This window comes from Phalacrocorax carbo, chromosome 2 (assembly GCF_963921805.1).
Source record: "Phalacrocorax carbo chromosome 2, bPhaCar2.1, whole genome shotgun sequence".
Taxonomy (NCBI): Eukaryota; Metazoa; Chordata; class Aves; order Suliformes; family Phalacrocoracidae; genus Phalacrocorax; species Phalacrocorax carbo.
The window spans coordinates 52,129,678-52,142,619 of record NC_087514.1 but is presented as its reverse complement, the minus strand read 5'-3'; the positions used below and the strand labels follow the sequence as shown (position 1 = coordinate 52,142,619).

General features: G+C 35.8%; 1 protein-coding gene across 5 annotated transcripts in view; it reads left to right on the top strand.

Moving 5' to 3' along the window:
- The window catches only part of RBBP8 (RB binding protein 8, endonuclease), a 44,991-nt gene that overhangs the window by 20,613 nt on the left and 11,436 nt on the right, over positions 1-12,942 (top strand). For all 5 annotated transcript variants that reach the window (XM_064442879.1, XM_064442875.1, XM_064442877.1 and 2 more), the window contains 9 exons: positions 317-429; positions 2,007-2,082; positions 5,221-5,390; positions 6,839-6,940; positions 8,001-8,098; positions 8,785-8,903; positions 9,877-10,762; positions 10,851-10,977; positions 12,075-12,175. In XM_064442879.1, the coding sequence (XP_064298949.1) occupies positions 317-429; positions 2,007-2,082; positions 5,221-5,390; positions 6,839-6,940; positions 8,001-8,098; positions 8,785-8,903; positions 9,877-10,762; positions 10,851-10,977; positions 12,075-12,175 (1,792 nt within the window). The remainder of the gene's footprint in view (positions 1-316; positions 430-2,006; positions 2,083-5,220; positions 5,391-6,838; positions 6,941-8,000; positions 8,099-8,784; positions 8,904-9,876; positions 10,763-10,850; positions 10,978-12,074; positions 12,176-12,942) is intronic.

Sequence of the window (12,942 nt, the reverse complement as noted above, 5' to 3'; positions counted from 1 at the left end):
ACCTTACAAAGGCTTTCAGTGGCAGGGTGTAGCATGCTCCACTTCATTATTTAATGAAGTAATGCATGTTGCTTTAGAAGTATCCAGTACCTACAGTCATTTATGCAAATGTTAGCACATGTAGCATTAGATCGTTCAGAAATCTCAAAATATTGCTATGTCAACGTAGAAAACCACAATACTTAGTGGTATTTTGCATAGCTGTCAGAAATTTTCTGGTTTTCATTGTTCAAAAGGCCAGTTAAGTGTGGCTATCTGCTTCATGTATGGCAATATTTTCTTAACAGAGGGACTTTTTCTCTTAATTTTATTGTAGATTAAGAGCGGGATTATGTGATCGTTGTGCTGTAACCGAAGAACATATGAGAAAGAAGCAGCAAGAGTTCGAAAATATCCGGCAGCAGAATCTTAAACTTATCACTGAACTTAGTGAGTTTTTTTTCTGCAAGTCTGAAGACAAAACGTACTATTTTATAAACTAGTTCTTCGTGAATTCCTGCAACGTGTTATAATTTATATGTGGTGTTTTTAGTAAGCCCAAGAAGTTCAGTCAGGGGATACTTAACTCTACAGTCTGAAAATATGTAACATACCAATTACTAGTCATTTGACCCACCTTCTTAGATTGAAGTGCTGATACTGAAAGTGAACTGATGTGGAAAATCTTACAGTGTAAAGTAGCTACTGTAGATAAAATGTGGCTGCTTCTGTTTATTCCTACAGCTAAAGCATAGAATGGCTGATTGCCAGTTTTTCTAAGGAAACCCTGACTTCAAAAGCAACTGGTGATCACAAAGTGGCGGGTTCAAACAGAAGTTTGCTGGATCCAGCCTGTGTCCTGTAGTTGGTCTTGGAGTTTAACTGCAGTAACCTATAACCTTCACATAACTCTCTGAAGCCCACAAAAGAATCTCTTCATGCCATGCAGCTTGTAGCCAGCTCATTTTGAAATCAGGAAGTCGTACATATGGGACAGGAAAAAATAAACTGTTGTGGGTGAGATGAAGGCAGGACACAACAAATGTCTTCATAAAGAGAGTTTGGAAAGATTGTATAAAGTGCTAGAAAATACAGGACAGGAATTTAAAACATTAATGGTATCTTGACCATTAATTGTTTTGTGTCATTTAGTGTCTTGCTTGATCAAGAACAATCAGACTTTCAGTGAGATTTAAAATATGGGGAATCTCAGGCACAAAAAGTTGCTTTTCAGTGCTTAAATTGTAGAAATACTAAATTCTGTTCTAATATAAAATACGTCAATTTTTCAAGGTCTTTTAATATTGGATATTTGTATAAAAATATTCTGAATTCTTGAGTTTAATGATTAACAACAAACAAGGTACAACCAGTCTTTAAATAAATCTCTGAGCCTTAAAAATCAAGGTGAGACCTATTAGGTACAAAATTAACGTGAACAGAAAAGTTGAGAGCTATCACTGCATTAGTTTGAGACACTGTGGAGAAAAGGCCGAAGGTGATGCAATAAGCTTGTGTGAAGTATGGGCAGAATGAATTGGAAATTAAGAAAAGTAAATAAAAATTTTTCTGACAAAGTATGTAATTGATTTTAAGAAATTGGGGGGGGGAAAGAAGTCGTTCTCTCCAATTAGCTCGTTGCTTCGGTGGCTAAAATGTAATTCTAATTATACATTTACCTTCAACCTAAGGAAGCAATTTTGTCCATGGAGCAAAGTAAGCAATTTATTCATCTTTACAACACAATCTCACTTGCATGTACATGGACAAAAGTAGTTAATGATTGTGTGGAACTAATATTCTGATCCAGTAATTGTGACACCTTTGTCTTTTCTAACACATCATTGTACAACGTTTTTAATTACTAGCTTTAAAATTAATTTTGGTAAGCTGTAGAGGGTGTATGGTATTAAATCTTAGAATTGCTTCTGTTTCTTTGAAGGACCTGACAAAATTAGATATGATACGGTGTTAACATGTATGCATTGCGGTTTTTTAATCTTTTTTTTTTCTCCTATAAATTGCAGTGAATGAAAAAAACAATTTACAGGATGAAAATAAAAAGATAACTGAGCAGTTCCAGCAGTTACAGAAGGAGTTGGAGTAAGTTTTGAGTTTTTTTGGATATTCCCCCCACTATTGCTCAGTGGCAATGTCTGGGAATATAAATATCAGCTTTTAAGTCTTTAAAACTTGAGTTTCCTCTTCTCTAGTAGATTGTGAAAACATAGTCTACAGCCACTATAACAACATAAAACTAGCACCTTTGTATTGTGCAAAATTCTTAGGTTTGTTTTTTTTTTGTGTGTGCATCTTTTTTTTTTAAACTGAGAGAGAAATTTGTCATAGGAATTCTGTTTGACTTTGTGATTGTTAAAGATAATTTTGGTCACAGTGCGTGGCAAAACCTTACATCTCATTCTTTTATTCCTCTGTTGGCTCTTTAGTAGCTCTTTCCTCCTAGGTTAAGACTTTAGAAAAGCAGTTTCTCAGCTAGTCAAAAAGTCCCAGGATCTTGCAGTAAGTTTTTTAGATAAACTTATAATAATTTTACAACTTTGAGAAGAAAAAAGCATAGCAAATTTTGAAAGACAAACATAAAAATAATGAGCTACAAATTGACCATCAAATTGTAATCTGATATGATAGCAGAAATGTGTCATATAATGTTGTGGTTAATATGCAGATACGGTGCACTGTGCAAGGCAGAGGTAGCATTCCTTTCTTGTACAGCTGTGGTCTGACACCATCTGAATCTTATCTCAGTCTTGCCTATCTGTGAACAAGTTGCCCACATGCATGGGGGGAATGGGACAGGTTGTGTGGACTTGATATGTAAGGCTTTTTCTGTAATTTTTTCTTGTCTTCGTCAGAAAGTGACTTGGGTAGAGAACAACCTCAAGTTCAGGTCAAAATGACTGTGGTTCTATTCCTTTGTATTTCTTGGTCTGACTCCCATCATTTATACCTTAATTATCCTTTCTTTTTCTGTATGCATTTCATCTTCTCAGAGTAACATACTTCATGACCCTAGGAGCACTCCTTTTTAATACCAAGTAGGAACAAATTTCTATGTGCTTCTTACTGTATAATTGCTTCTCAACAATGGTTCTCCTATGCAGCTTGGCAGCACATAGGAGGTGATGTGAAAAAAAAATTAACACAGATCCATGCAAACATGTTAGCTTGATCCCCAGTCTTGCAATTTAGCTTCCAGTAAAAATCTCTGGCCACTGTAGGAAAGTTGAGAATGAACAATGTAACACTGTTATTTGCTTTGCATGCTAGGTGGTTATTTAAATGAGTGCAGAATTGAGTGGATAAACAGTAATTAACAAGGATGGTCCTGCTGTTTGTGATATAGCCGCTGCCTTTGGTTGTTTCGGTTGAACTATAGCCATGTTATGTTATTTAGAATTAACAACTTAGATCAAAATAACATCATCACATAGGTGCAAGGTAACCGATTATTTCTGGTGCATGACAAGAAATTAGATTTTTGCAATCTTCTGTGTTTTGTTACCAAGGTTTAATGTTTGGGGGGGGGGAAAAATCTAAGAATCCTTTATAAAAGTAAAATCAATTATATTTTAGAAGAGTTGTATTATCCGATCCTTTATCAGATTAGAATTTCATTCTCTAAGGATGGAAACAGCAAGGAAATTTCTGCAAAAATATTTTCTGGGGTCTCAGAGAAATGTTTCTGAGAGTCAGAAATGATTTATTGCATATTTATGATGTGTAGTATGTATGGCAGCTTCTTCATTTGATAGTTTTTTGTGGTGGTATGTAGGAACTACTTGGTTTGCACGGAGGTGCAAAAATATATTTATAGCAGGCTAATTTGTCATGCATAGCCACGTGTGCCATATAAGGAGAAGTCTAAAGCTACCTTAAATTTGCAAAGTAATTGGATGAATATATTGTTTTACTGTGTGTTTTGATTTTGTTTCTTAAGGTGATATAGTAGATGATACAGTTTTCCAGTTATGGTGCTTTCTTTGTAAATGTGCTGAAAACAGGAATAACAAAACCACACATTTGTCAAGACTTCAGAGCATCAGTGCATCAGTGTTTGCCATTAAGTGTTGAAAGTTAGTTGTGGCAAAAAGCCGAACTGCAAAAATGCTTGTTGTCTCAGGCTAGGCAGCTCTTTACAGTTCTCCATCATGTTATTAATTTATTTTATATAAGATACTGTGATTCATTTCAGTGCAAGCAGAAATATATCCATATTTCCTTTTCTCCCCTTAGATCAACACTTTACATCCTTCTCTTTATAGTAGGGAAGTGATCTTTTGGCCCATGTTTTCTCTTGAGAGTCATAAGGAAAAGTGTTACTGCAGAAAGATGACCAAGCAGGATGAGTTAGATTTCCTTGTGTTTTACTTTTATTGCCTCTTCCATTTCTCACTACCACCACCTTATGACAGGTAGCAATGCCCTTATTAAGTACAAAACAAACTGTATTTCAGTTGAAAGAACTGAAATTAATGCTTTTTTGCTGTTATTTCCTTGCTATGTCTAGATAGAGTTTTTGGAGAGAGAAGACATAGTTACTTGTTATGCCAGCTTTTATATGCTGACTCTGCAACATGCTGTTAGAGCTGGCTGTGAGAGAGAAAATAAACTTCATCATGTTGTGTTTCACATTACTTGTTTTACATGATTTACATTGCTTTTTACACTCCTCTCTGAAGACCCTTGTGAAGTGAATAAGAGGTATCATCCAATGGTCTGGAGAGGAATTGTTTTTAATGTAGCGCAGTTCATTACCATTTAAAATTGTCCAAAATCTTTTGTTTTGTTTTTAGGACAGTTAATATTCTTGGGTGTGAAGGGACTTCCATACAGGGAGAGAGACACTAGTCCATCCGTTTCAGCATTCTTTCATTCAGGTAGCACATGCTTCAGAGTACAAGCTAGAAACTCTACAGTCCACTCTACAGTTTCTTCCAGGGAAGAAGTCTTCCATAGTGCAGTAATTAAATGTTGACTTCAAATGTGAGGAGCTGGGGTTGTATGCTGTTCTTAGGCTTGATGGAGCAAGTGTGAATTTGTTGTTAGATGGGTCTAGAAACTGGGTCCTAGTATTACTGTTTTGCACTGTGATGTTATTGAGATGGCTGTATTTTCTAAATTGTTGCTTTCCTGGACCATATGATTGTCGAGCTTGCTGAAATGAAAGCTCTTCATCTTGCTGACTTGGGGTTTTATTTGACCACCTAATTTGGTCTCTAGGGAGAGAAAGCAACAAGCAATGGAATTAGAAGAAGGAGTCATTCCAGATTCTCCGGCTCTGACTTCTTCATTTTCTGTGGTTAATCGTATGAGAAGAAAAAAAGAGAATAGGCATATCCGGTACACAGAACATACACACTCAGATTTGGAACTTGCAGAAAGCAACAGTGGTAAGAGTATTGTATTTTATTTTTTTTAATTAATTTTAAAATATATTTTTTAAGTGCTAAAGGAAAAAGGTGGTATACAAATTTGATTGCAAAGGGTGAAAACTAAAAAAAAAAAGTGTCTTGTGGTTTTTTTTGGTTTGGCCTTTTTCCATTTATGCTATAATACATGAGTCAGGGAAAAAAGGACTTTAGCAGTAACTGTTACATCAGCGATATGCTTAAAGCTTATCTCAACCTCCTGCTTTTCTTCATCCCCATACACTTGCAAATATAACAGTTTTCCAACCCATCTCTCTTCTGTAACTCCAAACTAAAAAAATCTGTTAGGGTTTGACTTGTGCGTACAGCTGTGTCACCATCTAGTGGGGAGCGAAATAAATGTTTTGCCCCATTCAGCAGTTATTCCTCAATTAAAGTAATATTACTGAAACTGATAGATAGCTAATTCTAGCAGCTGCATGATCTTTCTTTTTCCGATACTGATACGCTGTTTGCATTAGTTTTGTGTCTAAGTCCAGAAGTACTGTGCACACTTAATTTCTAAATGTCATTCTGTAATAGGAATAGCTCTAATGTATTTTAATGGTAAGAAATATTTTTGTGAAATAAGGGACTTTGGGCTTGTATTTTAATGATACACAGGAAATAGAAACAATCCAGATGCTTTTAATGTGCTAATTTATCTTGTGGAATAAAAACCAGTATTTTAAATGATATATGATTCCATCAAAGTAAAAGTCTTGACTAAAAGTTCCTTTCCAAGTACAAAAATAGCACTACTGTGTGGTGAAGAGGATGGGTTGCTTATTCATGCCCTTTATTTTGCGTGTGTAATCTTCGTGCTGTGAATAGTCTCTCCTTTCTAAACATACCTACTTTCAATTTTCTGAGTAACAACTTCCCTCACTAAATTAAACCAAAGTTAAATATGTGGGAAATGGTGCAAATACATATCACAGTTAATGGCTATGAAAAGCTGTTGGTGTCCAGATAGAAAGGACTGCATAGCACAAAGTTGGTCATGATTAAAATCTCAGATTTTTCACCTTTTCATTACTTTAGCTGATGCAGCAAATTATTCCCTTGGATGTTCTACTTGTTAATATGGCAACAAAACTATTAAAAGGTCAAATATAGATTGAATACATACTTTTTATGTGGTTAGTATAGAATGTGATGTAATTATGTGGCAGTATTGTTTTATGGCTGACTGGCTAGGCTCATATTTGTGAGAGAAAGGATTAATATGAAATATTTGTGACTAAATTGTCATAGTGATACCTCAGAATAAAAATAATCAGATATGCTTAGGTTACTGGATCTACTGACATATCAAAATTCATAGTCAAGTGCTTTTAAGATCAGGATCATTGTCTGTATCTACATAAAATTATCACAACAGGATACCTAATTTCACTGTGTGAAAATGTTTCTACATCTTCTCCAAGAGTTTGGAAAAATTCCACTGTATTCCACGCAAGTGAGCAGTCACCATGGAGAAGAGATACTGGTAGCAGACACCTGTGATCCACAACTGTCCCCTGTACTAAGTAAGTGTATTAACAAATTTAGTTCTAATTCCATTCAAAATAAGGCAAAAAAGTTGTAAAACTGGGGGTTCATCAACACCTGAGGGTTCATCTCTTTAAACACGTGTCAGAAAAAGGATATTACGTTTAATCACAGAACTGCTGCTGAAATGTTTATTTTGTAATGCCCATCTGTACGCCACCAAATACATGATCTGGTGGCATAGCATCAGGGCTTAGAGTCAAGAAATAAAAAAGCTCAGAAGCTCAACTCTTACTGCAGATATATTTTAGGCAACTTATCCAATTGTTCTACATCTGATTTTCCAACTGTACAGGAGATAAAATATTCTGAGAATTGCATTTCTGTCTGACATAAATGAGTAATGTTTAGAGGTGTTTCTGTTAATTATTCCCTTTTTTGCCATTGTGAATTCATACGAGTCTCTAAGTCTTAAGTCCTCCTCTTCAGGACTGAATTTTTTTCTGTGTTTAGCTATAAATGGCTGCGAGAATCAGCATTTTAGAATTACTTGTGCAGGTCAGGGTTGTGGTGGTTGTAGTTCTTGTACTTCCCCATCATGTTACCTTGCCCCAGTTTAATAAACTGAGTAATGTTAAACCCCTGAAAGAAGGGAAACACATCTGTTTTCCTAATAAAAACACAGGAATAATAATCATAAGTGTCATCTAGGAAGTATGCAACACAAGCATTTTCCTTTAAGTATACATTATCACTATCCTACATGCTTTTCTCAGACTACTTATGCCCTGCTCTGGGAGTTTGAAAAACAGCTTTTACATTGACTTGTCTTTGTATTTTAATTTTGGGGAGCTGTATTCAAATTGGAAGCATATTTCTCTGTGATGATACAGTGGTTTGCTTGCATCAGAAATTCACCCCCCTTCTTCACTTACCACTTTCAGATACAATTTTTATCTGACACAGGTCAAACTATTTCCATAGTTACCCATTTTAATTTGTGATCTTTTTAGTTCTGTGTTTGTACAGTCTGTGTGAGTGCAGTCATATATTACAATGTATGTGTAACTTATTGTGAGCTTCTTCCTACTGATAAAGATAAACCAAGGATGGGAGGCTATCCTGTTCCAAAGCCAGCTTTTAACTTGGCTGCAGTTGTGGCAGAAACAATTGGACTTGCTGTTCAAGAGGAATCTGTAAGTACTATTCCCAGTTTTCTTATGTAATTAAGTTTATATTAATTAATAATAAATTACAGCTTTCAAAAACGGTGTTTTTCTCTTTTGTGTTAAAATTTTCAGAAGTGTGCTGAGTTCCAATAAGCTCACTTTGATGTGCTTTTTCTTACTCATTACAGAATTGCTCTAGCAAGAAGAGATATAACTGCTGACCTGTCTGGGGGTTGGGGAGGAGGGTAGGGGCACAGTTCCTGCTGTGTATACAACTTTCAAGTTTGACTAAGACAGTGAACTAAATCCTTGGGTCTGCCAAACTCCCTTTGTGCAGTAATCAAGTCTAACACACTAAAAAAGATTATTTGATGATAAGACTGTTTGGTGACTCAGGTGAGATTATTTGATGTTTTTGATTGGTAACTACTGTGAAAATGATAGTATGCAGACTGGTTGGTTTTTTTTTTTGTGTGTGTGTGCATTCGAATGATGAAACTTTTTAATTTCCTTAAGATTTCTTTAAAGCTGTTGGTCAAAATGTCATATCTCTCTTAAATTTTATTATTTTTCAGAGTTTTGAATGGTTCCGTTTGAATGGGTCTTCAGAACATTTATGTGAAAACCCAGAATTTAATTCTAATTAAAAATTAGAAATATGCTAATAGCTTCTCATGTTTCCTTTCTTTGTTTATTTTCCCACCACTTGCAAGGAGTCCCAGAGCATACTGAGCACTGATACTCCTATGAGCCAGGCCCCAGAGAGCATGCAGTCTGAAGACTCAAGAAATAATCCAGTTTCTGAACCAAGAAATGATGACAACCATTTAGGGTGTGTTTCCACTTAGCTATAATAACAATGTTGGATATATATTTCCACTTGGTTATAATAATATTGTTTTAAACAGGCTTATGTGAAGTTCTGGTTTTAGTAGAATTTAATAGAATTTAAAACCTTAAAGGTACAGGTGTGGAAATAAATATTTTCCTATTATATGGGCTTCTTTCAAGTAAATGACATTAGAAGCAAAGGAACTGATAAAATGCAAAACTATGGACTTTTACTTTATTCTCAAACTTCTGATTTGGGCTTTTTATGTACACAGTCCCTCCCTCACTGACTTCTTATTATGACTTATCTTCTGAGGCCCCATAAACCTGGGGGTAGGGGGCCTGGAGCTGGGCTAGGAAAATGGTCATAACTTTTCTGCTGACTAGAAGTCATACCAGTTGACTGCCGCCCTTCCCACCCTCCTCAGGATGTTGTCAAACTGAATTTTTTTTTAGTCCCTGTTTGTCATCTTAAATGTATGTTTTATTGATGACAAGAAAAAACCAAAGTACCTGAAAGAAGTTTGCGTGTTTTTCCTTCACTTGCAGAAGCTTTGAGAATCTGTTATTGTGGTGATAAGATCTATACAAGAACCTAAATAGACTGCTATCACAACCATTCTCACTTTCTTCCATTTCACTGCATTGAAAGGTAGGGAGTCCTTTGGCAGAAGAGATTCCTAGGTATGCTTAATTCTGTCCTCCATTCTTAGCTGAATGAGGGCAGAATTTCACACCATACTAAAATGAAGGACACGGTCTGTGGGGTTTTTTTTGCCTTTTATAGCTTTAAGACTTACTCCTAGACCAAAACTTTCCCTTTTCTTTTTCCTTCTGTTTTCAGTTAATAATAGCAGCTCTGACAGATTTAAAGTAGATCGCTGATAGAAAACTTATAATTTTTTTATATCCCTTTCTCTCCTCCCAGCCCCCTGTGTACTCCAGAAAAATATCTCATCTCTCACTGTATTCAGTCTTTCAGAACCATCTCAGAACACTCAACCACATGTTGGCTGGGATTCTCAGGTAGCCTCTCCTGTTTTTGGAGCTTCTAGCAGTATGAAGAGCAGCTCAAGTACAAGTCACACCTCTTCCGTATTAGATTCAGGATTGAAGCCTAATCTCAAAACCAACCTCTTCAACAATCCTTCCAGTTCCAGATCTCATAAAAGTAGATCAAAATCTGAAGATGTTGCTTTTGTTGCACCCCTGAATCTTGGAACTGAACTCAAGTCAGTTATCAGCCAGGCCTCTATCAATAGGCAAATGGTTGTGAAAAAGAATACTAATGAGGCTGTAACCTGTGTTGGAAACACTTGTGCCACTAAAAATGAGGTGATCAAGAGCGATTTCCTTCTCATACAACAGAGGCAGCTAGAAAGTAGATGCGCTAAGAGAAAGAAAGCCGAAGATGAGCATGCAACTAGCTGTGAAAGAACATCCTTCAACAAAGAGAACTCTGTGCCCTTTCGATCAGGTGTTCAGCATATTAATGGAGAACATACAGTTGATAAGCCCTTGGATCTGTCTGATCGATTCTCTGGAGTTCGTTGTCAAGAGAAAAAACAAGGAAGTGAGGAGACCTGTAAAAATAGACTGAAACAGGTGACCCTACGTGACATTTTTTCCCACGTTGGGAAGCCCATTCCTGAAGGTTCACCATCCATTCAAAATTCCAACAATGAGAGCTGTTTGTTTGGCAGAGATTTACAAGAGGAATCCTATGTACAAGAGGCAATGTTGGGAAAAACATTCCCAGATAAGGAAAAACAGATCCAAATGAAAGAAGAAGTTCCTCCCTACAAAATTGCACCACTGCCAAGTTCTGTAGAGACAGAGGAGCTTTTTGATGATGTGATGGTATGCTTTTCTGACTTTTTTTTTTTCTTCCCCTTCGAAATATTATATTTAAGTTTTGGGAAATAGTAAAATTGCAATATGTTGTTAGGTTGCCAGTGGCCATGTACCAAATAGAAAGAAAACAAGAACAGGACATGGAGATTCTGAACCAGCATCTGTACTTCAGCCAAACCCTTGTAGACTATCAAAAAATAAAGCACTGCAAAATGAGCAAGGTAACTTGATGAAAATGTTCTCTTTGTTGCCCCTCGTCCCTCCAGCCTGTGCTATGGTTGAATAGAATTTTTAATACCTTCTTTTCTCCCACTTTAATCACTTTCTCTGCTCTGCTTCTAACTTAGACTCATCCTGTTCTGGAGTTCTCAAGATCACTCCCCACATTTTCAGCCTGTGTCTTCCTGGCATTCTTTTGCCACTATATAATTAATATATCATTGGCATTCAACTAGAAACTTGACAGGCTAGGAATCTTGTTCTTTCTCATTTATTTAGTGTTGTTTTCTGCAGCGTGTGAATAACAGATACTGAAGTAAAATCTCAGGAAGTTTGAGTTTGTACTATCTATATCAAATGCTTGAAAACTGTACCTAAGTGTAAGGATAAGCCATTTTGTTAATATTTTTTCTGATTCCTGATGATCTATTAAAGATATTTGTATCTTTAGTGATAACAAACAGATGCTGCCAGATGCGCTTCCTAGAAGTTGTATCTTCTTTTCTGTTGAGTGGTCCTGGTATGAAAACTTCTTTTTTGAACTGGGATTTTAGAATCACTGCTTCTGTACTCCTTAGCTGAGCTGTTACACTGCATACTTTATTTAGAAATAATTGCATTGTGAATTTGAAAAAAATCTGTCAGCAGTTGTTGTGGCCATGTAGATTGGAATCTAAACCTCTACTTCACAGATAAATCAAGCCGTCTCTGAAACAATGACCAGACAATTTTTTGTGCTCTTTCGTATTCTAAGACCTGACTTTTGTATTCTTATTGATCTAATATTGTCTATCCAGTATTAATACTACTTGATTTACACAGTACAGAGATTTTACCTGCAAGAGTATTTTATGTATTACATACCTCATACAAACACAAAGGAGTGGTGTGCTCCCTGAATATAACAAAAAAACCCTTAAAGATCTATTTCTAACTCTTCAGACAAAACAAGTATGTTAAGTTTTTGAGAAAAATCAATCCCTAAACCCAAAGATGAATTGCTAAAAGGAAAGCTGATTTGTAATTTAGACACTATAGGATGCTGTTGGCAGCATTGGATTCTGATTATTTGCCTTTTTCTTATATTCTTTACATCCAGACCTGAAAGATAAACCTTCTTTAGAAAATCTCCAGTGGAGCATAGACCCAGGAGCTGACCTTTCACAGTACAAAATGGACATTACTGTGATTGATACAAAGGTAAACTTGTGCATGTTCCATGGTATTGAAAAAAGCCTACAAAAGTAGCATCATAAACTTTATTCTGGGCAGACCAAAACCACTTTTTAACAAGAATCTAAATTCAGCTCTAAATTAATTTGATATTTGTTTGGACTCCTGAGATGTTTGTTTGTGTGTAGTACACTAGTTATCTGAAAACACTTCCACTCTCTAGCTGTATTTAATAAACTCAGCCAGGTGGCTACTCAGTATGAAACGGATGTGTTTGGGGGTGGTTTGGGGTTTCTGTTAAGACAAAAAAAAAGTTCCAAATCTCATAATTTTTCCTGTGAAAATGTTCACTGTGATATCTCTTTATGTTAAGTAATAGAAAATGTGCAGATAATGACTGTTATCTTTGAGTTGGGTGCGGGTTGGTTATTAGGATCTCTGAGAATTTTCCTGAATATTTGTTTTGTCTCACTTAAAGGCTATCTTAAAATATATTCGTTTGACCAGTTTTCAGTTGCTGTGTGTTTCATTCATACTTTTTATCTTTGTAGAATTTAACATGAAAAATTTTAAGGCGTTTCTTGCCCATCAAGTAATGTAATCTAGCAGATAAATGCTTCACATTTGAATTTCAAAACATGTTGTTCTCTAGATTTTATGTCTTTATCATGCAGACATTACTGCAGAAAAAACATCACAGAAAGTGTCCAAAAAGATGCCAGTAACTGTTGTTGGAAGTGTTTGTGTTTCAGATCTACAGCAATGATGCTGACTACACTAGTTGCTACTGAGTG